The following is a 27566-nucleotide window of genomic DNA, read 5'->3' as shown; positions in this document are numbered from 1 at the left end:
CCAGCTGTGGCTGTAAGCCAACAGCCAGAAAAAGTAAGAACAAGACAGCCTTGGGCTAAGTCCCATCTCTTTACTATTCCTGTCTAACATTTGCCCTGTCTTCCCTTAACTCCTGCTTTCTCAACCACAGCAGCAGCATCACATCCAGTGTAGGGGTCCAGTGTGTTACTGCAAATACTGAACAGCATGTAGGAGGAGGAAAACATGAGCGGTACGAAGCCAGGCCAGAATTTTAAGATTGTTAATTAGGGCTTTGAAATAGACAGTCTGGGTCAACACAATCTAGGCACCTATTCTGACAGATGTGGGTTTGTCCCACACTGACACTACGCAAAGAATTCAAAAGCTTAAAAATTAAGTTTTGACCACAAGGTAAATATCCTAAGTTATTAGGTTTGGATGGAAATTATTGCAGGTCCAGACAATTCATTCCCTTTCTATGTCCACAAGTGCTTGAATGGAGCATAATGAATTAAAGTAGTTAGAAATTGGGCCCTGTGCTTCCCACCAGGCTGGAAACCTCACTAAGGCAAAGTGGAGGGTGTGGTGCAGCTGCAGGGGGCTGAGGACTCTTTATTTTGTGCTTATCTGAACACTTGAAGTGGGACAGCCACCGTGAGGTTGCTTCTTAAGACAAATCATGCTTTACAAGTTCAAACAAAAAAAATTAGGCGTTACAGCCCTTTTTCCTCTGCTCCCACTGAGGCTGTATGATGGAATTTGGTGCAATGCTGATATGTTTAGGGCGCAACCATCAGCAGAGCCATCCTACAACAGCAACATGCCATGAAGTACTGCAGCACATAGCTGTGAATGTTATCATAGGTTATCATAGGTTACCACAGGTTACCCTACAGAGTGCCCCGTGCCCACAGTGCACTGGTATGTAACCAGTGGCTCACACACCTCTGTGGATGCCCATGTGAGTAGAGGGGGGACAGGGCCATGCTTTTAGTCATTTCAGCATTCTCATGCCCACACAAACGTACACGTCCTACTACGACTGCCCAATGGTTTTACCACTCCCTACCTTCTTGCCACCTACAGTCACTACTGGTGACCTTTCACAGTGAACATCTCATGCTGTCAGATGCAACTGATCCTTCCTTACTAGCTTAAAATTGTAAGAAACAAGTTTATTTTTCAGATTTCTTGCTCCTGAACTGTGAATTTCAAAGTACACGAATGTAAACAAACAGTGCAATCTACTTGGTCTCCTTCTTGACGTGCTTTGGGACTCGCTACAACTCAGTAGTAATTGTTTCTGAAGCAAAACGTGGAATAAAATGTAGCCGGCAATAGAAACACCATTCCTTGCTTCAGGCTGAAAGGTCTTTTGGCCGCAGGCTGTTCCCATGGGAAGCCTACCTCCTGCGTGCCGACCCGCGTCTCCGGGTTTCGTAGTTATTTCGGCTTTTATTCACCTGAAGCCACTTCGAAACCCAGAGGCCACACAGACCCCCACAACCGTCCCGAAAAGAAGAAACCCGGCCGAAAACGCTAAACTTTGTCTCTGAGCGCAGAGTACTTTGCCCCGCCATGGCGGCCGCCGGCCGGCACCGCCCCGGCGGGATGGGACGGGACCCGCCCGTGCGGAACCTGCGCCCCGCGGAGCGCGGCCCGCAGGGAAAGGGAAGGCAAGGGAAGGGTAGGGAGAAGGGAAGAGAGGCGAGGCTGCCGCGCCCGGGAGCGGCACGCCGGGGCGGGGGCTGCGCTGTCCCGGGCGCGGCTCCGCACGGCCCCGCACGGCTCTGCGCGCAGCCGGCGCCGCGGCGGGGCGGGGTAGCGAGGGGAGGAGAGGGGACGGGCAGCGCCTCGCCGCGGAGGTGGGCGGCGAGCGGGCGGGGTGTGCAGCGCCGTGCCCGGGACGGGCATTACCCAAAAGGCGGAAAAAAAAAAAAGGCAGTAATTAAAGTCGCGGCTGCCGCGCGCGGTCACACCCTCCCCACTGTCCGGCTCCTGTGGCAGACGGGAGGGGACAGCAGAGCCGGGCTCCCGCGGAGTCGCGCCGCCACCTCCGCCGCCGCTTCGCACTCGCTCCCTCGCCCGCCGTGGCAGCACCGACGGCGGCGGCTCCCCCCCTTCCCGCCCAGCCCCGCGCACCATGGCCCCCGCATTCCCCCGCCTGGTCCTCGGCCTCCTGGTGAGTGAGGGAGGGAAGGAGGGAGCGAGCGGGATCACTGGGATGAGTGGGTGGGCGCCGGGGGGAGCGCAAAGGAGCGCGCTGGCCGCTCCCGCACCTGGGCGCGCCTTTCGTCCGCGCTGTTCCTGCTGCGCCGCGGGTGCGCAGCGCACAGGGGAGACATCCGAGCGGGTGATCTCTGCCTGGCTCTTGACTCCAGGTCGGGTTTCTCCTCGGCAGGGTCCTTGCGAGGGGCGCGGAACAGCGCGGAGGCTGCGCGGCCGCGGGGCGCACCTCGGAGGGCTTCGGCGCGGGCAGGAATCCAGCGGGATGCGCAGCTCGCGTCGGGACGGGTGGTCGGGTGGCTTTTGGAGCCTCCCGTGAGGTTACGCGACGGGCACACTTCGAGTCGCTGATGCTGCTGCTGGATATTCATAGAAAAAAATACTACAGTTCATTTTATTTAAATCTCGCACTCTACCTATCCCCACCTGGTTCTCCTTTTTCCGTGGGAAGGATTGTGCCACAGTGTGGAGTGTGTTGAGCTCCTCTGAAAGTTAGTTGTGCTTTAAACACTTTTCAGCGATTTCCTTTACATTCAGTTTATTTTATTTATACATAATTTTTAGCTCCAGAAAGGCCTTTGGTGGGCAGAGCAGGGTAGTTCTCTCTCACATTTTAATTTTTTAAAATTTATAGTAGATGAATAAAAGTGATTCGTCTTTTGTTTTCTAGCCCCTTTTCTCTGTATTAACATTGCATTCGCAAAAAGAGGGCAGATGGTTGGTTGAACCTGTGAAAGAAAAATACTTGGTAGTGTTGAAGCACTGAATTTATTATTTTAATGTTAATTATATATGCACATTTTAATGATAATGTTACTATTTCAGACACTGTGTGCCTGCCTTTGCAAGGATATTAAAGTAAAACCATAAGAAAGGCAAGCACCTTTATTCATAGATTAATTAAAAAAAAGGAAAAAATTCTTCTGTCAAGCAGAAAAAACCAAACAATACTCAAAGGAAAAAAATCCTGAAGTGTCTTCTTTTTGTAAAGTGAAAGGACATCACAACTTTTTTTTACCTGATGTTTCCTTATGTCTTGATGTCCATGAATAACTACCACTTTTGTTTAACTCCTCAATAGTTTTTTGTGCTGACATCAGACTGGGCTTGGCATTACTATTTAAAAATTAGATGTCCCATTGGCTCTTAAAATATTTCAGAACAGTGTAAAAAGATGTTGTGATTTCAATAACTTAAAAATTAGTGCGATGTCTTTCAGGAAAGAGTGTTGTATTAAGTGTCAATAAGGAAAGCCTACTAATACATAAGCAAGGATGTTTAAATTACTTGTATATATACAATTTTTATATCTGTGTATATATATAAGGAACTATAGGAAGAGCTTTTATGGTGCAGACACAGCACTTTTTTCTAAAGGATCCTAATGTCTATCAGAGTTTAAAGTATTTTTATTTAAATATTTTCTTAATAAACATCAGAAGTAATTTTCAGGATTTCCATTAACTATTTACTTCTTTATACCTTTAATCCTAAAGGTATGTGCAAAGTAAAAATGCTTTTCCTTTTTTGCTAGACTTTCGTCCTGAAAGAGTAAATGCACATAAAAGAGTGGATAGATTTGTTTACGTTTTTCTATGTTTTTGTTTAGTTGTCTGTGTGATTTTTGGATTACAATTTTAAACATAGAGATAGAAACTAGGCAAAACCACACACATATAATCTGAGATCAGGATTCACTTTCTCTGTGCTGAGGAAAATCTTTGTATTGCTATGCGATTCTTTTTAGAAAAAGGTCTGGTTATCTACACTCATCTGAATTTTTAGGAGGACCCTATTTTGTAACTGGTTATATGGGAGTGGACTGCTGTGATACATGACGTTTTATTTATGTCATATCTAATTGCTGAAGCTACGTTTAATTAGTTTGTTGAGAATGCACTTTTAAGATGCAAAGTAATATATAAGTGCAAGTGTCATCATGTGGTTTTAATGAGACACTTGTCCCTTTCATCTTCAGCATCGCCACAATTCTACCAAACTGAGTGTTGATAAATTAAACCTTAATACTTAGAGACCCTGGATCTAAACTGGCTGGGAATGCTGTTAGAGGGAGTGCACAGCAAAGATGTATTTTATTGTTTCTCTTCTGAAGTAGGATTGCGGACAAAATCCTCTAGTCAAAGGGAACTCTTCCTATTAATGTCAGTGGTGCAGTGATTTTTAGAAAAAACCGAAACATGACCCATGGACAAGTACAGGAGCAGTAGTCAGATCTTGTTTCACAGTTTGAAACTTTCTATGCTGTGCTGCACAGTACCTGAATTTTTAGGGAGGAGTTCTTTCTGTGCTGTTTCACTTGCTTGTCATAACAAACAAACAAACCAGCCAAAGTCGGCATCAGTGTCTAGTTCAAAATACCATGTAATTATGCGTTTTTTTTCTGATTTCTTCATTTGTTTTCTAGGTGCTGAGTTTGTGCTGTGAAGCTTGCAAGAAAGTAATTTTTCATGTTCCTTCTGAGCTAGAGGCTGACACGTTAGTTGGCAGAGGTGAGAGAAACTATGAAATTCCCAGCTTAACAACACAGCATTGCACCTTTGCTGGAGATGCTGTTAACGATGGAGGAGACTTTATTTTTAATGGAATGAATGGATGACTGGAGAGCCAGCTAAACAGCTGGATCAGCCTTTTTATGAAGGATACGCCCTGTGTTTGTTATGGATTTGAACACTAGCTCCATGCATCCATTTGACTTTTGCATAAAGAGCTATTGTCAGATTACAGGATTTAATTTAAAACTAAAATGGCAGAATTTAATATTTTCAAAATTTGGAATCTAAGTCTTACTATGTAAATAAAGGCTTGATATTCCAAACTTCGCCCATAACCTGTGGTCATATGAAGAAGACAATAACTTTTTTGGACAAAGGAAATGATAGAAAAAGAAGACAAAACCTGTTTAACCAGGTACCAAGAGGCTGCTTCTGTGTGAAACGCGAGATGTGACTGCTCAGAGTGCTGGGGCATTTAGAGCACACGAGGGGACGTGTTGCAGAGGTGTCCTGCATGCACATTCTGGTGGGCAAGTGCTCCTGTCTGACTGGACAGTCTGCCTCAGTTTAAGGCAGCTTACAGGTGACTGGGAGGAATAAAGGAGACTGGAAAACATCCCACTCCCATTTTTTTCAGACTAGTTTTTCAAAGGCAGGTTTGAAAGGTGTGGCATAGGAGGTGCTGAAGGATTCTCTGCTGCCTGAGACTGAATTTGAGAATTCAGAGGTGCCCTTTGTGAGTCCTGTGATAACAGAGAGGTGTACTCCAAGTCTGCAGTCCTAATCCATATTTCTGTAGAAAGGACAAATAAAGCGATTGGGAGTTCATCACAATTGCTCAGAAAATCTATCTTTATAGTGAAAATTCCTTGATCTTACTTTTAAACTTTAAAAAACAGAAAGATGCTACTGCTGTGTGAGCTTTCATAGACTTTAACATTTCTCTATGTAAATAAACGTAATTTATATAAAAATTAAACTTCATGTTATTGCAGTGCTTTGAAAGAACTTGCATAACACAGAACTCTCCATTTTTTCCCCCAAAAAATTTTAACAAAACCATTATAGCTCAAAAGACATTACTTAAGCATTTATGGAGAAATATTTTGCATTAATACAAGGACCATACCTTGACAGTGAAAACTAGTCAGGATTTTTCTGTTTATCATAAGGGTTCTTTATATCTTATACCAGAGGTTTTAAAGAAAAAAATAAAACCCCACAAAACTATAAATAATGGACCATAGGGTGGACTCATATAACCATTAGAAACAGTATCTCCAGTCTGGTATTTTTGGAAATGCTGTACTGTAATAGGCAGCAGTAGAAGGCACATTTAAGTGAGGCCGTGATATTCTTTTCAATACTCTATTTGCACTGTACAGATGAAAAAGGAGTCACAGCTGCAGTACCATAGAAAGTCTAGGAAGTCTTAATTTGTGCATTTAAAGGACAGACTTAAGAGGAAGAAGAAATCACATTGTATTTAAAATTATGCTTCCCATCTGTTTTTAGAGTTTTGAAAGTGGAATGAAATTCAGTTTATTGAAAATGTATTTTACATATACAGGATGAAATTCTAAATCTTCATGAATTTTGCAATCACCTTTCATACAGCAGTGTCACACCCACTATGATACTGTTGAAAAGAGTATTGAAAAGTTTTGATTTTGAGACCATGACACACCTCTTGTGCTCTGCAACGATAATTCGTTTGGAGTTTGAGTCTCTGATTTTCATCCTTTTCATGGTGTAAAATCATTCTTTCTTAGGGCTTGGGTCATATCCTGATTTTGCTTTTTCTCCAGCTGTAGTGCTAAACTAACTGCTGGTGAACCGAGTTTACTGAAGTGCAAAAAATCTATTTTAGCCACAGGTGACAGCAAATACAATGAAAAATACCTGGGAAGTCTGCTGAAATTACCTGTATGGCATTCTATCATATGCATATTAAAAAATTGCTAATTGTTTGTTCTAGAGTTAGTCTTTATCTCTCCCATCTGTCTGCCTCATAATTTAAAGGCCTTTGTCCTCCCAAGAGTATTAAATCACATAGTACCAGTCAGTGCTTTCCTCCTGAGGGCAAAACTTCCAAGAGGTAACATCTCCATTGGGCATTTGCATTAATTAATCGTCTTCACCGATATTGTAGGGCATGGAGCACGAGGCAAATGTAATAGCTACTGCTCCAATAATGGGCATGTCTGCAATGTTTTTTGCATTTAAATATACATAATTTCATCTCTGGTGCTTCAATAATTTTACCAGCGCAATAGTGTTTTGTTGAGCGATATCCATATACCACCCATGTCATTTAGGAAGCACTAATTAACACAAGAGTGGAAATTAATGAAAACTTCATCAAATCTGAGTGCATAAGTGGGTTTTAAAATCATTATTTTTGTTGCTTAAATACTGAAGACTCTACTTCAAAATACTGACACGCTTTTGAAGAAGACTCCATCTGTCAGTAAATACAATTTTTACTTGGGGCTTAGTTGGTTTTTTTTTTAATTATTTTTTTATTTTATGAGGGATATTGTTTTTTGCTGTTTGAGTAATTGTTCGAATATTTTTTTTTTACAGTTGATTTGAAAGAATGCCTTCAGTCTGCAGAGTTTATCAGTTCCAGTGATGGGAGATTCAAGGTTCTAGAGGATGGTTCTGTGTATACAACATCTGCTCTTTCTTTGTCTGCTGAGAAAAAGACTTTTACCATATTACTTAAGGACATTCAAGAACAAGTTCAAAAGAAAATACAGGTTGACTTGGTTGAAGAAGAAAAAAAGGTTAGGTTCTAATTTCAAGATATCTTTCTTTTTTGAAATACTATTTTACAGAGTACAGCTTCATATTAAGTATCTGTAGTTGAATTTTAGAATTCAAATAATCAGGCAAAATACTGATGTAGAGTGTATTTTTGTTTAGCAGTTTTTGTTTAGCAGTGGATTACTGTGTTGCTTAGTCAGCAGATATCTTTTCTCAAATGGGAGATGCTAGCTAGTAGCATAATCAGGAATGTCAAGAATCTTAAAAGCCATGTTTGAGGAATTAAAGAAGATCTTATTCATGCAAAGTACTACAAGAAATGAAAAAGCTTGGAATATTATCAGAGATATAATCAAAAATTAAGACCTTGGAAAAACAAATTGTCAGTAGGAATACTGGAATGGGGGAAAAAGATGGAAATGCAGGATGGCAGTAAAACAAAAATATATGCAATTAAGAATATATGGATGTATTCTAATCTATCTTTCCGTCTTCTCGATCCAGACACCGAATAAGAGGCATGCTAGAGATACAATTCTCAAGAGAACCAAAAGAAGGTGGGGCCCTATTCCATCTGTCATGATAGAGAACTCACTGGGACCTTTCCCACTGCAAATACAGCAGGTACATTTTGTATGAACCTTAATTTTATGACCCATGCTAGTTCTGTGTGTGACTTCTATGATAGAGAAAATGACCTGTCTTGTATTCTCTACCAATGACATTCCTGCTATTATTCCTGTCTTGTTCCGTCCTGTTCATTGTATATCTCGTGATCTTTTACCTCAAATAACTTGTGATCTTAGTTGTTGGAGTGAAATGGAATTGTGCAAAATTTGGAAGAAGAAGAGAGACACACTATCAAAGAGAGTTTGGTCTGAAAATCAGTGTGTGTAATTAAAAGAAAAGCAGCAGCAAACAACCCTCCACTAAACATTGCTTAGAAAAGGATTTTGTAAACACAGGCTGGGGTAAATCTTGCCTGCATGTCTACATCCTTTCTGGAGCTCGAGGTGTGTACCTTCAGCCTTGAAGACTGAATATAGCTATGTTATTCAGAAAAGCAGTTAATGGGAGAAAACAAGTAGGCGTGAAAGAGAAATGCAAGGACTAAAGTTATCATAGATCCATCTAGCCTTCACTAGATTACAGAGTGGCTGGTGGCAGATGTGTAGAGACAAGTGTAATGACAGAGTCTGTGAGAGCATTCTTCTACTAATCTTACCCTCCTAACTTCTGGCATTCGGTAAATAAGGAAAGTATTTTGGGAGAAGAGTGTTTATAAATAGATAAGTCTGATGTTGCCTCCTTGGTGCTCATAATGAGATGCAGATGCAATCTGAATTGGCATATCTCTGAACTATATTCTGTGTGGTCTTTATTCCTTTTTCCCTTCCTTCACTTTTTCTTTAGGTGCAGATCACACTCTCAGTAAATGCACTAAAACTAAAGTCTCTTGCACAGGTTCAGAAATAAGCCATATGTATCTGAATATGCTTCTTGTGTGAAGTATTCTAGAGATAAATTTAATTTTTTTTCCCATATACTTATATCTCTAATTTGGTAATTCTAAATATTTATGAGTTTGAATTAACTCCACTTCTCATGTACACACATTATAAAGGAAGGCAATCACATGTCAGGCTGTTCTCCTGTTCTGTGAACAGCAAATGAAGTTTGTTTTTTTTGTTTTAGGTGTTTTTGTTTGTGCTAAATATGATCATGAAAAGGGAGAAATGTATTAAGATGCTGTTATTGTTTTTCCTTGGGCTTAAAAATGTCTTCTTATAGGTCCAGTCAGACACAGCTCAGAACTACACAATTTATTATTCTGCAAGTGGACCAGGGATTGATCAAGATCCAAAGGGTTTGTTTTACATAGAAAGAGAAACTGGAAATATCTTTGCTACTCGTGCGGTAGACCGTGAACAGTATCCAAGTTTCCAGGTACGGGCCTATGTTATGTAAATACAATTTTGTATATATATATATAATTTTAAACCTCTCATGCATATATTTGACAGTTGAGTTGCAGGGGAAATGGTAGCAAACAAGATCTGGAATCGCCTGTCTATTCTGAGTAATATCCTTGGCGTTGAAGAGATAAAATCAGTAGCAAATAAATAAATAGCTGGTCATCTAGATCTTGAGAGTAGTTTTGCTTTCCACTGCTTAATCTCTAATTGCAGTATAAATATAGTGAGCTATTGGATTTGCATCACTTCTAGGAAGAATTTTTTAGGGAAGGTTGAAAAGATCTGCGGAAAACAGAAGTAATTGTAAACTCTGGATAACTATGGTTTTCTGAGTCTCTCAAGCTGTTCAGTTCTGTTAACAAGGTACACTGCTCTCTCTGCTGGCTGAGAAGTGTAAGAAGGAAGCTAGTAGAAGCAGCTTCTAAAACGTAATTTTCAGTACCTATTGCTGCATTTTATTAGGTTATGTTGTAATGGAGCAAATAGTTTTTCTCGGGTTCTTGTTTTGTTCTAAGTAACATTGTATACATCTACATTTTGATAGCTGAGGTGCCTTGTGAACACCAGAAAAATAAGTGCTCAGGAAACTTGAACAAAGTGATAGAGTTGGAGGAGAGGTCAGGAAGAAAGTGATTAAAGTACTTGTAGTGTGTGAGGAATGGAAGGGGGAAAGATTGGAAAGCATTCAGAGGTTTTGTTCTACTTTCACTCTAAGATACCAGTAACATCCCCTTCCATGTGCCTGAAGAGCCTGGTCTTGAGAAGGATGTGCTTGGCACGCTGTATTTAATTTCATTTTATGGACTCCTCCATTGAACTAAAAGTTCTGCATGTTGCTTAAGCACTGAATTTTTCTTACAGATCATTTGCTTTGCAACCACTCCAGATGGTTATTCACCAGAAGTACCACTTGTGCATACAATCAGGATAGAGGATGACAATGATAATGCTCCATATTTTACACAGGACCATTTTGAATTTTGTGTCCCTGAAAATTCCAGACCTGGTAAGAATAGTTTTAAATCACTGAACACACTTACCACTACTCAGCTTTGTTGCATACCAGTATGACTAGGTGTGATCCTGCCTTTTAAGACATTTCAGTGGGATTTCCTGGGAGTATTACATTACAGCAAAGGCTGAATTTGTAAAGAGCGGCAGTAAATGATCAAGAAGCTCTTTTCACATTTTTAAAATAGAAATACCTTTTCAAATATTTTTTTTGCTGTTTGCAGATTTTTCTGGAACTAAAAATCGCTGTATTGTGTTCACAGGTGTTTTTGTCGGGAAAGTGACAGCAGAGGACAGAGATGAGCCTTATACTCTGCATACCACATTGAAATACCGCATTGTGTCACAAACCCCACCCATTACCCCAGCATTTTCTTTACATGGTGACACCGGTGTCATCTCTGTATTACTGCCACAGCTGGACAGAGAGGTGATCTTTCCTGAAGCATTCTCAGCTGTCCTTTAGTGCACACAGATAGCTTGACACTGCTCTGCCCTGCCCTAGTGAGACCCCACCTGCAGGGCTGCATCCAGCTCTGGGCTCCTCAGTGCAGGAAGGACATGGACCTGTTAGAACGGGTCCAGAGGAGGGATATGAAGGAGTTCAAATCCAAAAGTTGGACGACCTCTTGTATGAAGACAGGCTGAGAGAGTAGGAGTTGTTCAGCCCAGGGAAGAGAAGACTCATTACAGCCTTTTAGTCTTAAAGGGGGCTTATAACAAAGGAGAGTAACTTTTTTTTTTTGCATGGGTATATATATATATATATATGTATATATATGTATATATGGGTATATACATACATATATATATATATAGGTATATATATAGTGATAGGACAATGGGAAGTAGTTTCAAATGAAAAGAGGAGGTATTTAGGTTAGATGTTGGGAAGAAATTCTTTACTCAGAGGTTGTGAGGCACTGGAGCAGGTTGCCTAGAGAGGTGGTGGGTGCCTCATCCCTGGAAGTGTTCTGAGCCAGGTTGTACGATGTCCTGAGCAAACCGATTTAGGGGGTTGAAGCTCATGGGGATGAAGTCCTGTGGCATGGGCAGCTTGGAACTAGATGATCTTTAGAATCCCTTCCAACCCAAGCCTTTCTGTGATTCTTTAAAATGCTGGCATGGGGATCAACAGACATAGCTTCTTTTTCATTTTTTGTTAATGTCTCTAAGGCTTCTTCTGAAGCTTTTCAGAAACCTGTAATTAGTCCAGAGAGTTTCTGCATAGATTACCATATTCTAGCTAACCTTGGAAGAGAACTTCCTACTGCTCAGCTGTTCAACCTATGGACTTTTCACTTTTTTACTGAACACCTTCTATGTTCAGGAATCCCATGAACCATTCTTTCCTCGTAATTAAGCTCAATTTGAATGCTTCTTGTTTCTTCATAGAGAAGATGAACTGGTTTCTCTGGAAGTAGTCAGTCATCCTATATTAACCAGAAATACCTCCAGTAGTTGAAACCTAAACAGTAATATACCATGTCTTAAAATTAATGTGCCACCCATTTATTTTTATCAGCTAGCTTTCAAGCAAGTAAGATACAGGTTTTTTCTTTTTTTTATAGAATGCCATGTGGGATAGTTTACACTAGCTTAAAAATGACAGGTGGATGTAGTTCAAAATAATGATAATTCTAAGTTGAAACAGTCATTTTAGGAGAAATTGCAACAGGCCCAGCTTTTCTGAAGATAAAAGGAGTTATATTACGGCATACTTGTGTTGTTTCATGGCTGGAAATCCACGTAAAACATCATGTCGCAAAACTTTGCACTTGCAGATACAGTGCTCAGCTTTTTTAGCAAGAGAAAATTGCAGTGATTGTGAGCATCACTGTGACTACTAAGGGAGCTGTCACAGTGAATACTTGAAGAAAGGAGGAATTGAAAAACTAATCCACTGTATAGCATTCAAAGATAAGTTTATGAAGTAGAACAGGAGATTTAATTCCTGCACCAGAGAAACCAGTGCTACTTCCAGGCATTCAGAACTAGAGTTATTGTCTTTATTTACTAACTTTCTCATTTTCTGCCTAATCCATCTGTACTGTCATATGTTCCTTCCCCACTGCCCACACATTTTTTTTTCCCGTGGTCCCCCTTTCCTTGGTTGTTCACATTACAAAAAAAAGCTTTCTGCTGTTCTGGTTCAAGTTAAGGATTTAAGTGGGCTGCTTCCTATTGGGGAGCCCCTTGGAGCTGATAAGGATACTGACTCCTTCAGTGCCAGACCCTGCCAAATGACAGGCGTTGCCTTAAACTGTATTGCCCAGACAGAGGCTGGTTGCAGCACAGTTTTCTTCATCCTCAGTGAAATAAGAGGCGTGCATTGGAACACTTCACCTGTTGGCAACCTGAGGGTTGCTCCAAGGGGAGCAAATAGCAGATGAAAGTGTGTCATCTGTTTCTTCCAAAACTTCAGGTTCTGGAGAATAATGCTGACATTGTGAGAAGCTTTATTTGATAGAGGATATAGCATGCATGTTGTTACCAAATGCTGGCTGAATTCAGTACTGCTTAGCCACTGAAAATTGTTTTGCTGCTTTTCCTTTTGATCTATAGGGCGAAAAGCCCCAAAGCCAATTGTCTCATTTTGTTGGAAAGCACTGAATTTAGGGTAGAGTTATGGAACAGGAATGAAATATTTAGTTCTACTCCTGTGTAACTGTGCAATTAAAAAAGTGAGTATGACAAACTTCTGTATGCTTTTATTCTTCTTTTTAGCTTGTACCCAGTTACACTTTGTTAGTTGAAGTGAGAGATATGGCAGGTCAGCCTTTTGGTTTGTGCACTACAGGAACAGTTGTCATCAAAATCGAAGATACAAATGACAATGCACCATCCTTTAAACAGTTACAAGTAAGTCTGCATAAGTAAAATGTCTGTATAAAGGTTAAAAAAAAAAGTGTTTTCATCCCCTTTCTAATTTCCTGATGGACAGTCCCTCGAATATTAAGTCTAATGCCCTGAGACAATTAATGCTGATACGTCTTTGCTTATTCCAGCCATGAGTATGATTCTGAGCAAAGAGTATGTCTCAACAACTGTGTATGCATCTCAAATACCATAGGAGATTTGTAATATGAAATATATGAAAAAATAATTCATTACTCATAAGGAATAGATGTAGTTTACCCTTTCTGTTCACTACTGTAGAATATAATCAGTAATATTAATTGAGAATCACTCTTATCTGCTCTTCTTCAGTTTTTACAGAATAACACAGCTCTTGAAAAAGATAAAAAATACAAAAAATCCTTTTATCTTTTGCTATCAAAGTAGAGATATATTTAATCCTTCTTGAATTTTTGAAAGTTCTTGTTGGTTTATTTATATATCTATATTTTATTTACCCCAATGCCTTTTCTAATTCTCAGCTTGATCATGTTGAACACAAGTTGCAATCTATAGCTGATGTAACTGAGGGAAACTGTGCTAATTTACCTTTCCTGGAAGCAGAATTCAAGAATTAATTATGTCAGTGATAGTTTGAGTGTATGAAGAAGCTGAGATTTCAATTGTGCTGTCAGAAAAGGTTTATTGTTTGATTCAGGGTATAAGGGAGGAATGGGGAAAATATGCTAATGCATGGAAACAAAATAAATCATTACAGCAGCCTGGTAAATTGACTCCTTAGGTTGAAGTAGTCTTATTTAAATATGGTGTTCTTCAGTCCTGCCTTGTAAAACAGTATTCTCTGATTTAAATGAATTTTTTTTTGTTTTGGGTACTCCAAGTATGAAACACGAGTGGAAGAAAACAGAGTGAGTGTAGAAATACTGAGAGTCTCTGTTGTTGATCTTGATGAACCTGGTTCACCTGGCTCAGGAGCAGTATATGAAATTATAAGAGGAAATGATGATCAGGCCTTTGAAATTACAACAGACAAAAACACAAATGAAGGAATACTGTGTGTTGTTAAGGTAAGTAAAAATTGAAGGGCTAGGGGAAAATTTATGGATTTTCAAATTTTGTTTTTAAAGCGTAACACGCAAACCTCATATTCCATACTTTCCCTCAATTTTGTGTGCTCAGAATCCAAAGAATTTGGTTTTTGATTTCAGAAGAGCTTGGTGCTTTGGGCTGGTTCTGCAGTTGGAGTTGTTTAGACTTAGGCATGTAACTGAGGAATGCTTCATGGTTTTTCACAGAAATGAGAGAGTGGCAAAGCAGGGAAAGATTGAGCACCTTCTTCAGTCTTGTTCTCTCTGGGAGTTAAGTAGACTTCCTATTTCAGCATAAAGCTCTCCAGGTTTTATTTTGCAGTGTACTGACTTCAGGTTTGCTTTTCTGGTGTGTAAGTCCATTTACATATAAGAATTTGTGTCAGTTTAGTTATTTGTTACAAGCATTTTACAGATGTGAGGTAAAAAAAGCCTATTGCATCTGTACTCCAGCTGATCCCTTTGCCGCTTTTTCATTATCTTTTGTAACTGCCATAAGTAACTTCTAAGGAGCAGAAAAGTTTAGTATTAAAATTTGAACATGTAAATTGTAGAGGTAGAGATGCTAGTCATTTTTAAAATTAATATTGTTTATTATGTTTTTTTTGTTCCTAGTAATCATTAGAACTTTTTCTAAAGCTCTGTCCCTGGTATATGAACACAGCTGAAATTTCTTACATTTATTGTAATAATATAGTAGACTAGAGAATATTATGACTAGAATAATATTAGCTCTATTAAAGGCATAAAATGACTTTGGAGAACGTGTCTGAAGAAGAAATGTTAGTTACTTACTGTCAACTCCATAAATTCTCAGGTGGATTTATAGCTTCTAGAAAGAAGTGTGATTGACTGAAAAAGAAATATATGTAAGCTAAAATAATGGACTAAATATAGAAGAAGAAAATCCCCCACTAAATTTAATTGCTTTCTGTTCTTTCAGTAAATACTTTACACAATATTCATCCAAAATTTTGCAGTGGTACTGCTTGCTTGGGTATTTTTCAGGCCCTTTTGTTTGACTAACTTAAAATTTTACATTAAAAAAAAATCATGTCCTTTTACTGTGTCTTGGTGGCTTATTTGAGGACAGCTGGCTTCTTTTGTAAATAAATGTGGTACAGTTACAGCTGTAATAATTGCGTGGTGAAAAGAATATTAAATTTTGTATTGGTTTGAAGGGAAAAAAAACACTTCCTCACCTTTGTTACAGGGATTGGACTATGAAACTGCCAAGCAAAGGATCCTGGTGATTGGAGTCAACAATGAGGCACCCTACCTGCTGGCTCCCCATTCGCAGCAACTTTCCCAGAGCACCTGCTCTGTTACCGTGCATGTCCTGGATGTGGATGAGGGACCGGTGTTTAAACCCTGTCTGTTGCGCTTAGACGTTAAAGAATGCGAAGATATTGGGACAGCTATTGGGAGATATATAGCAGAAGATCCAGAAAGTGGAAATACTGAGGGCATAAGGTATGAAACAACTTCATTTACAAGGTGTTTTTGGAGTACAGCATGGGTGGGATACGGGAAGGGGAAAGTAGTTGTTGAGGCCGTATGTACGTGTGTGCACCTGCACACCTGTCAGTGTACATGAATACATGTACATCTAAATATGTGTGTGTGTGTACATACACGTGTGCTATGTTTGGGATCCTTAACAAGGCAAATTGTTCTTCACAGGTACCGGATACCACCTGGCCAGTGTAATTGGATCAACATAGATGAACAGTCAGGTGAAGTCAGAACTGTAAGGGTCTTGGACCGAGACATAGGAGAAATGAGACGAGGTCAATGCAATGTCACAGTCCTTGCAATAGACAGAAGTGAGTACTAAATGTTTTTTGAGTTCCCTGTGGTGTGTAACAGATGTTTATGTGCAAATATAGTGTGGGGACAACTGTACTGGTTCAGACCAGCAGCCCACCGAATCCATTGTCTTGTCTTTGTAATAGCTCTGTGAAATGCTTAGGGAATATTATTTAACAGGGAGAGCCTTTATAAATCAGGCACGAGCATAATGCTTTGAGAAGTTATCTGCCCCATTTAAAATCCTTTAGTAATTTTAATTTAATTTCTCTGGAGTATATTGCTTCTATTTCTTGACAATTCTTTTTTAAGTGACAGCTCCTGGCAGTTGTGAGCTAGAAAACAGAGAAAGCCGAGAGGACTTTTTGAAAAGAAGTCATTGAACTTGCAGCAAAAACTCTGTCCAAATTTGCATTTAAAAGTCAAATGTAAATAATAGAAATTTAAATTGCTTAGAACTTCTATTGTCTATGTAGTAAACATGATATAGACATTTGCAATAAACTATTTCTAGAAAAAGAATTAAAAAGTAGACTTGATGTAATTTCACTGGAATGCATATGACAAGCATTGACCATTTATGTATTGGAAAAGCTGTTAATTGGAAGGAAGAGTTCATTCATTTCTTGCATGTTGACTTTGGTGACATGGTATGTGCCACTGATGGATGCACGGTGACTTAAAGGGTAGAGGACAGAAAGAAGTGCCTTGTTCTCTTAGTGGTTTTGTTCCCAGGAGAGGTGAAGGTAGGGAAAGTGTAATTAATTTTCTCCTTCCAGAAGTTAGAAGGCTGGAGATAATCACTTTCTGCTTGGTCTCTGCTCATCATAGTGTCCTTTACTATTGGTTTATGAGCTCTTACTCTTCTGTTAGAGTAGTATGTGTTCCCACACAGACACACACGCTCAGCAAAATACAGTCTGCACATGCAGAATATGGAGATGTGGGAGCTGCTGATGCATCTGCAAAGAGAAGCAGCCAAGAAAGAGGTGTGAGAACTCCCCCTCTCTCTCTGGCTAAATCAGCAATTGCCTTCCACCTTACTTCTGAACACAAATATTGTAGTTGATGATATTTAATTATGAAAGTTTGGACCAGAAATGTGAATGTTAGAAGTAAGTGCTCAACCTAGTTATTTTTATCTCATAGATGGTAAAACAGGCACTGGAACAATTCAGGTTTGCATCGTGCCTGGCAACAAGAATTTCCCACGAATCAGTCAAACAGACTATATCATGTGCAGAGACAGAAAACCGATTTGCCTCACGGCACAGGATGGCGATGAGGCTCCTTACAGCGCGCCCTTTGTCTATCGCATAACCGACCGAAGACTGGCTTCCATGTGGAAGTTAACACCACACGACGGTATGTTAAAACTTCCTCCTCCTCACTCAGCTGCAGGCTGCCAGAGGAGGCTTTGCTGTCTCTCACTTAGGTGTTCTGCAAGAATAGATTGGAGGAATCTCTGTTTGGGATTGGTGTAGTCAGGGGAGCTACTTTGGTCAGTGGAGCTCACTGATGGTCTCTAGTGGTCCCTCTTGTTCCCCTCCAGTGGGAAGGGACCCACAGAGAAGATGAGAGTGTTGGCATCCCAAAGGCAAGGTGAAATATCTGTCTCTTAAAGCATAAATAAGAATCTATCCCTAGCATCCTTGGGTCAGCAATCAGCTTCTGTCTGAAATTATGACATAAGAAGATCAGAAGAAAGAAAAAATCTGATGTAATGTGTTGCATCAACACCTGGAAAACTACCTACAGATCCATAATTCATAAGGAATTTAAGAATGAAATGGCTAGTACTCCAAAGAGAAATAAAACTTTTCTTAGTCTGTTATTATAGTGGAGGACTGGGAAACTGAAACTTTACCTAAAATTGATTATAGGCTGACAAAAAAAAAGTTCTGGACATTTTTCTGTTACTACTGCTGGTACCCAGCACACTTTATAAAGCTCACCTGGGCAGTAGATAAACAATTTATTAGCAAAGGAATCACTGTTTCTTGAAATTTGTTGATACAAAAAGTTATAGCTGATGGTGGTTTCCTGGTGGTTGCCAGATGACGGCAACAAGAGCAGCTCATACATTTGCTGGTATGGTGACATGAATTAGTTGCAAAGGATATGATTCTGTAGTATTTCATCAAATATTCACTAAGATAATCAAAAGACAGAAAAGTCTGAAAGCAAAGACATCTAAGAATTTCAAGTTTTGTATCAGGCAAATTGAAAACTGCATTTTGGATGATTCACATGGTTTCAGATAGCTCATCATAAAACAACTATTATGTACATCAGTGTCAGTCTTGTACATTTGTTTACAAATTATTTCTTTTGCCCCTCAAAGAATATTAATTAATCGTTGCCCCTTATCAGGGCAGCAGATTAAATGTATTTTTTCCCGCACTGGAAATAGTCGTCGTTCTCCCCAAATATAGCAATATAACTAAAGAACAGAAGAGATATAAATTAAGTTTATGATTAATTATTTCAATCACACTACCAAAAGCCTTTATAATAAATGTCAGTTTAGTTGATAATTCCTTCTAAGCCCAAGTGGTGTCATGAACTAAATCAACTTCAGAGTTTCAAATTATGTGTTTTCAGAGGGTTCTATAAGATATATTTTTTCAGTTTTAGCATTTAAAAGGTGCTGGAAATATAAATCCATTGAAGATCTAGTTTTATATCAACACATTTAATCTAACTTGAAACTAATTACTGTGGATCTGGTAGCAGTATAGCTGTAAGAGAAGGGAAAATTGAAAATTGTCATTATGGTCACATTTGTGACAACTGAGTTCCAAACATCATTGACCCTAGATCTGGTTTTGTCTTCTTTTTACAGATAATTCTTGGTATCTTTCACCAAAGAGTGATACTCCGTATGGAATTTATGAAATTCCTGTAACTGTGATTGATAATGGAGGAAAGAGAGGAGAGAACATAGTAAGAGTTAATCTCTGTGATTGTGTTACTCCAACTGAATGCGATGGCAGAGCTCGTCAGCTTTCGGGTGGAAATGTTACCCTGGGTCTCTGGGCCATCCTTGCAATGATCTTAGGATCATTATTACTGCTGCGTAAGTACATTTTTTTAAACATAAAGTAAAATTCACTTTATTATAAAATTATCTGAGACAACCAGATTCAAACTCGATTCAAACATTTTTTATTTTGGCTGTTGTATAGCCATCATTGGTGACTTAATATACCTGCTCTGTTTATATCAGTATCATAAGCTTCCTGCTCTCATCTTGTGTGGTAATTACTGTGTGTGGATTTCTGTTTATTTATTTTGTGTGAAATGTTCTGTATATTCATTTGAGGCCAAAAAAACCTGTATTTAGCACTTGAACCAAAAGACTTCAAAATAACTTGTGAGTTCTAGAAACATTTCTGTTTCTAGGAATGCTGAAATCATTTTCCCAGAGTTATTTTGTTATTTCTGTTGTGTTGTGGATTAAAACATGGAGTATCTGAGACACTGGATTTCACAAGGGATTTTACAAGAGCCCATATGATCATGGAACCATTGAATATACTGAGTTGAAAGGGACCCATCAGGATCATTGCGTCCAAATTCTTGGCCTTGCACAGCACACCAAGAATCACATCGTGTGCCTGAGAACATTGTCCAAACACTTCCCAAACTCTGTCAGACTTGGTGCTCTGACCACTTCGCTCCAGAGCCTGTTCCAATGCCCAACCACCCTCTGGATGAAAAATATTTTCCTGACATCCAACTTAAACCTCCCCAGACTGAGCTTAATGCCATTTCCTTGTCACTGGTGACGAGAGTGAAGAGATCAGTGTCTGCCCCTGAGCTTCTCTTGAGGAAATTGTAGACTGCAATGAGGTCTCCCCTCAGTTTCCTCCATGCTAAACAGATTAAATGACCTCAGCACCTCCTCATACAGATTTCTCTCAAGGCTCTTTACCATCTTCATGGTCTTTCTTTGGACACTCTTTAATAGCTTAAAATCTTCCGTATATTGTGGCATCCAAAACTGCACACAGGTGAGGCCACCCCAGTGCAGAGCAGAGCTGGACAGTCCCCTCCCTTGACTGGCTGTCAATGCTGTGCCTGATGCACCACAGGACAGGGTTGGCCCTTCTGGCTGCCAGGGCACTGCTGACTGTCATTCCACTTGCCATGGACCAGGACCCCCAGGTCCCTTTCTGCAGCTCTGTTCTTAAGCTGTTCTCTTTCCCCTGTCTACACACATCCAGGGTTGCCCCATCTGAGGTGCAGAAATGTTAAAGCACAAGTTGAATAGTTCACAGCAGGCCAAAACCTTGAATAGATGTTGTGCTACTGGAGCTGCCCAAAACTTAACAGATTCTGAGAAGAGTAATATTGCTGTTAACCAGTGAGACAACAGTGATATATAAAAGCAAAAGCAAATTTTATTTTTTTTTTTATAAAATCAAACATAGTCTGACTAATAACATCCTTAAAGAACACATAGGACATGCTGAAGTAGCTAGTATTTCAGAATTTGGTTTTTGGGATTTTTTTTCTTCTTTCTTCTCCATTTTTTCTGGTCATAGTAAAACTGTCTTGCTCCCATTGAATCTCAGCTAGCTGTTCTTACTTAAGTAGCTGGAACACTGGGACCTGGACATGTTTTGAAGGCTAGCTAGATCATGTTTATCTCAATGGGGCAGGTACCCAAATTTGGGATATATCCTGAAGGTGGAATTTTCAGGTGTGGCAACATGAAGTAGGAGAACTGTGTGCAAGGTTGCCTACTTCTTTTTCACTGTCTCTTGACTGCATCGCTTACAAACAGATACTTTATTTTACTGTGGATAGGTTTTATCCTGTGCCTCCTCTGCTCAGTGCTGTCATGGATGTCTTCTTCCCATCTGTCAGCATCAGGAAGCAACCTGCTAGAATCATTGATGCAGATCTCTCTGACAGCTGATGCTACAGAAGCTAAATTAGCTTGAAAGTGGCTCTTGGTCAATTTTCACAGAAGTTTTTATGTTCAGAGATCAAATTCTCAGTGGGCAGTTAGGCAGAACTCTTCCTTGTGGGCTTTTTTATTTTTAAGCTAACAATTTGAAAAGTGCAGACAATAGAATGGTTCTCTGAATGAAAGGTTTAGTCATTTGTTTAGGAAAGGTATTAGTTCATCATCATTCTATTATTCAGTCATTTCTGGGTGAGTTTCTGACAACAAAAAGTAGTATTAATTGGAATAAAATGAATACAAGGGATTAAATAAGACTGTTCTATAGCATAATCCTGAAAGTCCTCTAGGGTTCTGCTGACCTTTCCCGTGAAGCAGAAGTTTCTGGTATTGGGACATTTAGCTTGCCTATTAGTACCTTATAATTTCATATTTGCATAGTCAGACATGAAAAATATCTCCTGTACAACCTAATTGTAGGCATAAGACATGATTTTCCACCTGGGTTGGGACTAAATTTTTCATTACTGTGAAACTGTGTAAGTCGCAGTGCTTTCATAAAGGATGTTTGCATTTCTTTTGGAAAAACCAGATGTGTTTTAGAAGAATGAAATAATTCAACAATGCAGTGATTACTCCCTATACTGTTTGGAGAAAGAAAAAAAGCGAATATATAAAGCTTTAAGTATGGGCATTTTTGGAAATGAATTTCTTTTTAAACCATTCTTGATGCTTAGGCCCTTAATATTAATTATCCAACATAAGTAGATACCATTGTGAGGTAAAATTTATAGTATTATTTCCTTTTCCATAGTAATCCTGATCACAATTTGTGGCTGCTGTGGCGCTGGAGCAATGCACAGGCAGGTGACTGATGATTGTGCCAATCACAATTTAATAATTTCAAACACAGAAGCTCCAGGAGAAGAAGTGATGGTAAGTTGTCTGTTTCAACATAGAAACTTGCAATTGAGATGTCCATAGCATTGCAGTTTGAGAACAGGACCACCTGTGAGGAAGTGATTTGATAAAGGAAGTAAGCAAACAATAAAGGGACCATTAGATGTACTTTGCTATTTAACAAGAATTTGAAAATTCTTACTTTAGGCAGAGGTGGTAGTACTATATACATTTAAACATACCTTGTAGTCGTTAGGCTGGCTACTTGTAATTCTTTCAGTTTTAAGGATTTGATTGGAAGCTTCAGGTGAACATTTTAATAACATTTCCAGTCATTTTTAACAATGAGATTAGATTGAAATTAATTATTTTGCCTATGTGGAAAATGTGTTAATGGCAAAACATTCTTCTTCCTTGGAGAAGGATTTTTATATTTAGCAGATAGCTGTGTAAACTGCAGGTGCAGTTTGTGCCCTTCCCCTGAAAAATGACCTCAAATGCAGTTGATTTCATGAACAGGTCCATGTTCATGAAATTTTTCTTGCTTTTGGTATCTAAGCTTCTTTCAGTCTACCATGAACATAGTTCAGTCCGGGACTGCATTCATGCAGAATAACTTAGCTCTTTAGACTACCTCTTTTCTGTCATCCTCCACCCCCTGACATCTTCTTCCCCAAGAAGAGGAGATGAGTTTAAAAATAATATTTCATGTTGAAAACCAAGAAAGCGTTATGGTGGCACAAGTCAAATTTCTTGTTGCCTAGGAAGAATATGGATTATACACATATATACACTTCCATTTTTTCATATCATATCACAGATATCCTCTCTTCTCTCTTGTCTTAGTAACCTTTCCCAAGATTATTTACTAGCCTTTAGTAAAAAAAGGATAGCCTTTTGTTCAAAATATCACAGTGCCAAGAAAGAGACTTCTCAATTTCAGTTGTGACAGTTTCTGATTGCCATTTCTTCTTTTTGAAATAAAAAGGAGAAAGAAATTAGGAGGAAAAAAAAGATGTCCTCACTACTGCTTTTTTGTTGTGTTTTGTGTTTTAGGATCAAAATATAATTCCTCTACAAAATACATGTGATCAAGGAGGGTATGGAGTAAAGACAGGAGAGCAGCAAACATTTGAAATGGTAAAAGGAAGGGGGCATACCTTGGAATCAGTCAAGGGAGGTGGACATCAGACTCTGGGATCAGTTAAAGAAGGAGGAGGACAGACTGTGATGGATACTTGTAGATACTCCTACTCAGAGTGGCATAATTTCACACATCCTCGTTTAGGTGAAGTAAGTATTCTGAAACTGATTTTCTTTGAAGTGTAGGTTATGGTCAATATATAAAGGCTTTTGAAGGAAGATGTGTAAATGTGCTAGAAAGGTGGCTTTTTGGTTTTGGTATAATTTCATTTTTCCTCTCCTTTTCTTCTCTGCATCTCCTTTGGAATGCTGCTCTTTCAAGGAGTAATCCTTGACATATTTCAGGCATAAGTGTAAATTACTTTCTTCTCTTGTCTTAAGCTATAGGCAGTGTGCTGGTTTTCATTTTGAATAATTACTGAAACTTTTGTTAGTTTTTCTGAGGATGCCTGTTTGCTTTTAGTCTAGCTGCTTGCTTTGTGCTAATTTAAACCTCATACTTGGCAATGTGCAGGAATGAATGTACAGTATTAAAAATGTAGTCCATTTCTTGGAGATCAAAAAACTTTCACTACTTGTCTAACTCGTTATGTATAAATCAGTCTTTTAATTTTCAGTAAATTTTAGTTGCTTGGCAGGTTATTTAAACAGGTTCTTCCTCTTTTATTGTTACATATGTAATTAGTAGAAATTATTTCTTTATTAAATACTTATATTTTGTAGTCGTAATGATATAGACCAATCATGTGCATTTTTTGTATGTAGGAATCCATTAGAGGACACACTGTGATTAAAAATAATTGAATGAAAGGTAAATCAAAAAGAAATTTTTTTTTTGCAATATGTTTAGGATAACAATTTAAGAAAATGATAAGATCTGTTTTGTTCCTATCCAGAAGGTGCACCTATGCAGACAGGATGAAGAACAGAAGCATTCTGAAGATTATCTTCTTTCATATAACTATGAAGGAAAAGGATCCTTGGCTGGCTCTGTAGGCTGCTGCAGTGATCAGCATGAAGAAGAGGCACTTGACTTCTTAGATCAGTTGGAACCCAAGTTTAGGACATTAGCAGAAACATGCATCAAAAGATAAATGTGCCTTTCACAGTGCTGAAAAAAACATGTAAATAAGTGGCTGTCATACTTTTGTGATATTAGGTACTTTGGAATTGAGAGGGGTAGAGGTTTTTCAAAATTAAGATAGATCGGTGAGAGTGTAAATAACTCTTGCTTTAAATTTACATTTTCTTACACTGGACACATTCTATCAGAACAAAAGGATTCAAAATATTTTTTTCTTTAGGTTAATGTAGTAATGCTAGTTTCTACTTAGATTATGTTTTGTGTTCTTTGTGGTTACTCACAATGCAAAACTTGGTGTTCTTTTAGTTAATTATCCAGCTTCAAAATTTTATTATATTTGGCTTTGGGAAGGAAAGCTTTATAACTCACTGTTTCTTTGTTTTCTTTTAATTTTTGTAGAAATGAAGACAATCATATTATTGGTGGATATAAAATACCTTGTTAACTTATATGAGCTGAGATACAAAATATTTTTTTTTCATTTTGGACGTAAAAATACTCATGAATATATTAGAAAACTTTACATTGTGATTGAAAATTAAATATATATATATATATTGTATATATGTAAAATAATATTCAAAAATATATTTTTCTCCTAATGGGTTACCGCCCATCAGACTTGCTATCCTAAGGGATTTATGGCATCACCACATAGGGTATCAGCATTGTATGCGAGGATGTATTTTTCTTTTAAGGAAATAAGAGATAAAAAAAAAAAATTCATGCAATAGGGGAAACTATCATATTTCAAATGAATGCAATACAAATCTCATGTTTACTTCACACAAGTTTGTACCTCAGTTTCTTGTGAGTTTTGACATAGTATCATTGCAGAAATGATGACCATTGCCGAGAGTTTTGTCCAGTGTAGCTACCACTACCTTTTCTACTTGTCCTGCTATGGACTTCATTAAACTCTTTCTTGGTGGAAGTAAAAACATATGGCTGAAACGGATTGACAGCACTGCGTTAATAATGTGTTTTTGAGATATATTTTTATTGAGATGCAGAATTACAGTAGGAGAAACCATCTGTTTTGAGTGTAACTTGAAGTAGTTGTAGAGGTCAGCGTTTACACACATCTCTGGCAGAAACCATCTGAATCCCATTTGGTACTGTACTAGATTAAGCATACATATACACTATATATATATATATACATAAACACACGAAAGTCTGCAATACCTTTGGCAGTTGACAGTAGTGGGACTTGAATGCTGCCATAAGCAGCAGGTGGAATTCCACCTCTGCTTCCCAGGTTTTAAGTGTTTTTTTAATGTTTGCACTCCTGGTTAGGTAATCTGTCTTCTGCACTCTAGGAATTCTCTTGTGCCTTAAAAGAACATCTCGGTGCCTATGAGAAACTTGTGCAATTACTTATTTCTCGGTGCCTATGAGAAACTTGTGCAATTACTTATTTCTGTAGCTATAAAATCTTTTAGGATTTGCTCTGTAAACATATGCTTTAGAGATATTTTAAAAGATTTGCTATAACTATAACTAATGATCTGTAATAGGAATAATTGCTAATAACCAAGAGTCATGCTGCTCTAAATTTCAGCCACTGCTGACTTCCAGTGGTTGCAGTTCATTCCATAAGAATTACAGTGGAAGCCCATAACAGTCCAGAAACTTAGCAACATTATAAAATAGTACTTTTAAAACTTTTTGGTTTACACTGTAAAAACTTTATGTTTTACACTGTAAATGGGCTTCAGAATATTTCTGGTAAGAACTAGCTTTGGTTAAGAACTTCATAGACCAATGTTAAATATATTTTACTATATCATTTGAAACTGGTAATGTATTAATCCTGAAGTAAATACAGTGCCAGTGGCAAGAATGACGATCATCAGCAGCAAAATACTAGATGAGATGCAAGGTGTTACTTTCTTCTTTTAATAATGTGTGCTAACACTTCTCTTCTGAACACTGCTCATCTTTATCACTAATATAAACATAATTTTCTGTACATGGACGGTCAGCTCTGTGACTGATACAAGTCAGAATTTCTCTGCTGATGCCAGTGGAGTTATGCTGACTTTATCTGTCCACTAGTGATTTTCTTGCTGCTTTGCCTTGCATTTTATGTTTAGTTATTAGCTATACACTTTTTAAGGTAATAGTAATATCTCCCTCTCCCTCTCTTAATGTTTGGTGGTGTTTTTATTTGTTTGTATTAAATTATGTGAAAAAATCCTGTGATTCAGAAGGACCTAGGATAAATAGTGACTGTAATCTTTTGAAAATTACTTGGAGGGTGGCGTAGAGAAACCCCTGCAAGTATGGTTTCTTTGCTCATGAAATACAGTAATAGTACTTTTCAAAAAGAATAGACCAAATTTGTATGAGCTTAAATTGAATCAGTGTTGGCTGTTGTAAGCAGATGGTTGCCAACTTACCATCACAGAGTTAAAATATTACATTATTTAAATCAAAATAATACCTTTCTAATCTAATTTACCTTAAAAATGTTTTATTTTGTTTTGGTTTTTTTTTTTTTTTTACATTTCAGAAAACACAGCTAATTACTTTTTTCCCCATTTTTAAACAAACTAGAAACAAACTAGTAGAATCACCTCTACTCCTTTGTCTCTTTTAAAAACTAAAATTCTGAGTTGAACCATCTATTTCTGTAAAACCAAGACTAGAAGTTGAAGACTAGAGATGCTTAAAAAAAAAGCACTGCAAAATATTCTTTTCATTATATCTTCTAATTATGTGAATGGAAACTTTGTACAAAGCATTAAAGTTTACAGATACCAAGTACCAGGTAACATTTGTGTAAATCTTATAAATGGAATATTTCAAAATGTATAATTCACTTGTTGTTACTGTCTTGAATCGTCTTAAAAATTGTGAAGATTTCTTCCCTGCAACTAGGTAATCTGCAATCTACCTAGCTGTGTCAAAATTATCTTAACATCATATTTTTAGGTATATTTTGTACAACAGTGAGTAATAAATTTTTTGCAAAATAAAAGAATGTTCTATAAAAACTCTTCATTTCTTATACATGAGACAGTTTATGAAGATAAGTATGCCTATTTCTGAAGGGGAATTTTAAATTTTAATGCAGTGCTCTTGTGCCACTATAGTGCTGTAATACAAGTAGTAGTTCTTGAAGCATGAGCCGAGGAGGGGTCTAGCTGGGGTTTATACTTGGGTATAAATTCAGGGTATTAAGAGTACAAAGCATTACTCTGTTATCTTGCTGATAATTTGTAGAAAAATACACAGTGCCTGCTTTGCAAAGCTCATAAAAACCATTTGAAAACCAGTAGCAGCAGGTAACCCAAATTTTAATAT

The 27566-nt window shown here is 38.2% G+C and overlaps 1 protein-coding gene across 2 annotated transcripts; it reads left to right on the top strand.

Annotated features, from left to right (window-relative positions):
- The first annotated feature begins 1851 nt into the window (after positions 1 to 1851).
- On the top strand, positions 1852 to 27243 carry DSC1 (desmocollin 1). Of its 2 annotated transcripts, XM_030266130.4 has the most exons (17): positions 1852 to 2143; positions 4613 to 4697; positions 7287 to 7489; positions 7974 to 8093; positions 9261 to 9416; positions 10307 to 10451; positions 10720 to 10886; positions 13184 to 13318; positions 14197 to 14382; positions 15617 to 15876; positions 16087 to 16229; positions 17362 to 17577; positions 19058 to 19291; positions 21942 to 22063; positions 23084 to 23320; positions 23936 to 23981; positions 24067 to 24190. In XM_030266130.4, exons 1-16 carry the CDS (start codon positions 2105 to 2107, stop codon positions 23972 to 23974), a joined length of 2487 nt encoding a protein of 828 aa, XP_030121990.2. In that variant the 5' UTR covers positions 1852 to 2104; the 3' UTR covers positions 23975 to 23981; positions 24067 to 24190. The 2 variants fall into 2 exon arrangements, with proteins under 2 accessions (XP_030121990.2, XP_030121989.2); XM_030266129.4 differs by lacking the exon at positions 23936 to 23981 and having other exon boundaries at positions 1853 to 2143; positions 24067 to 27243.
- Positions 27244 to 27566: the final 323 nt, after the last annotated feature.

Source organism: Taeniopygia guttata, chromosome 2 (genome assembly GCF_048771995.1).
Source record: "Taeniopygia guttata chromosome 2, bTaeGut7.mat, whole genome shotgun sequence".
NCBI classification, from domain to species: Eukaryota; Metazoa; Chordata; class Aves; order Passeriformes; family Estrildidae; genus Taeniopygia; species Taeniopygia guttata.
The sequence above is the reverse complement of the archived record's forward strand: the minus strand, read 5'-3'. Positions and strand labels throughout refer to the sequence as shown.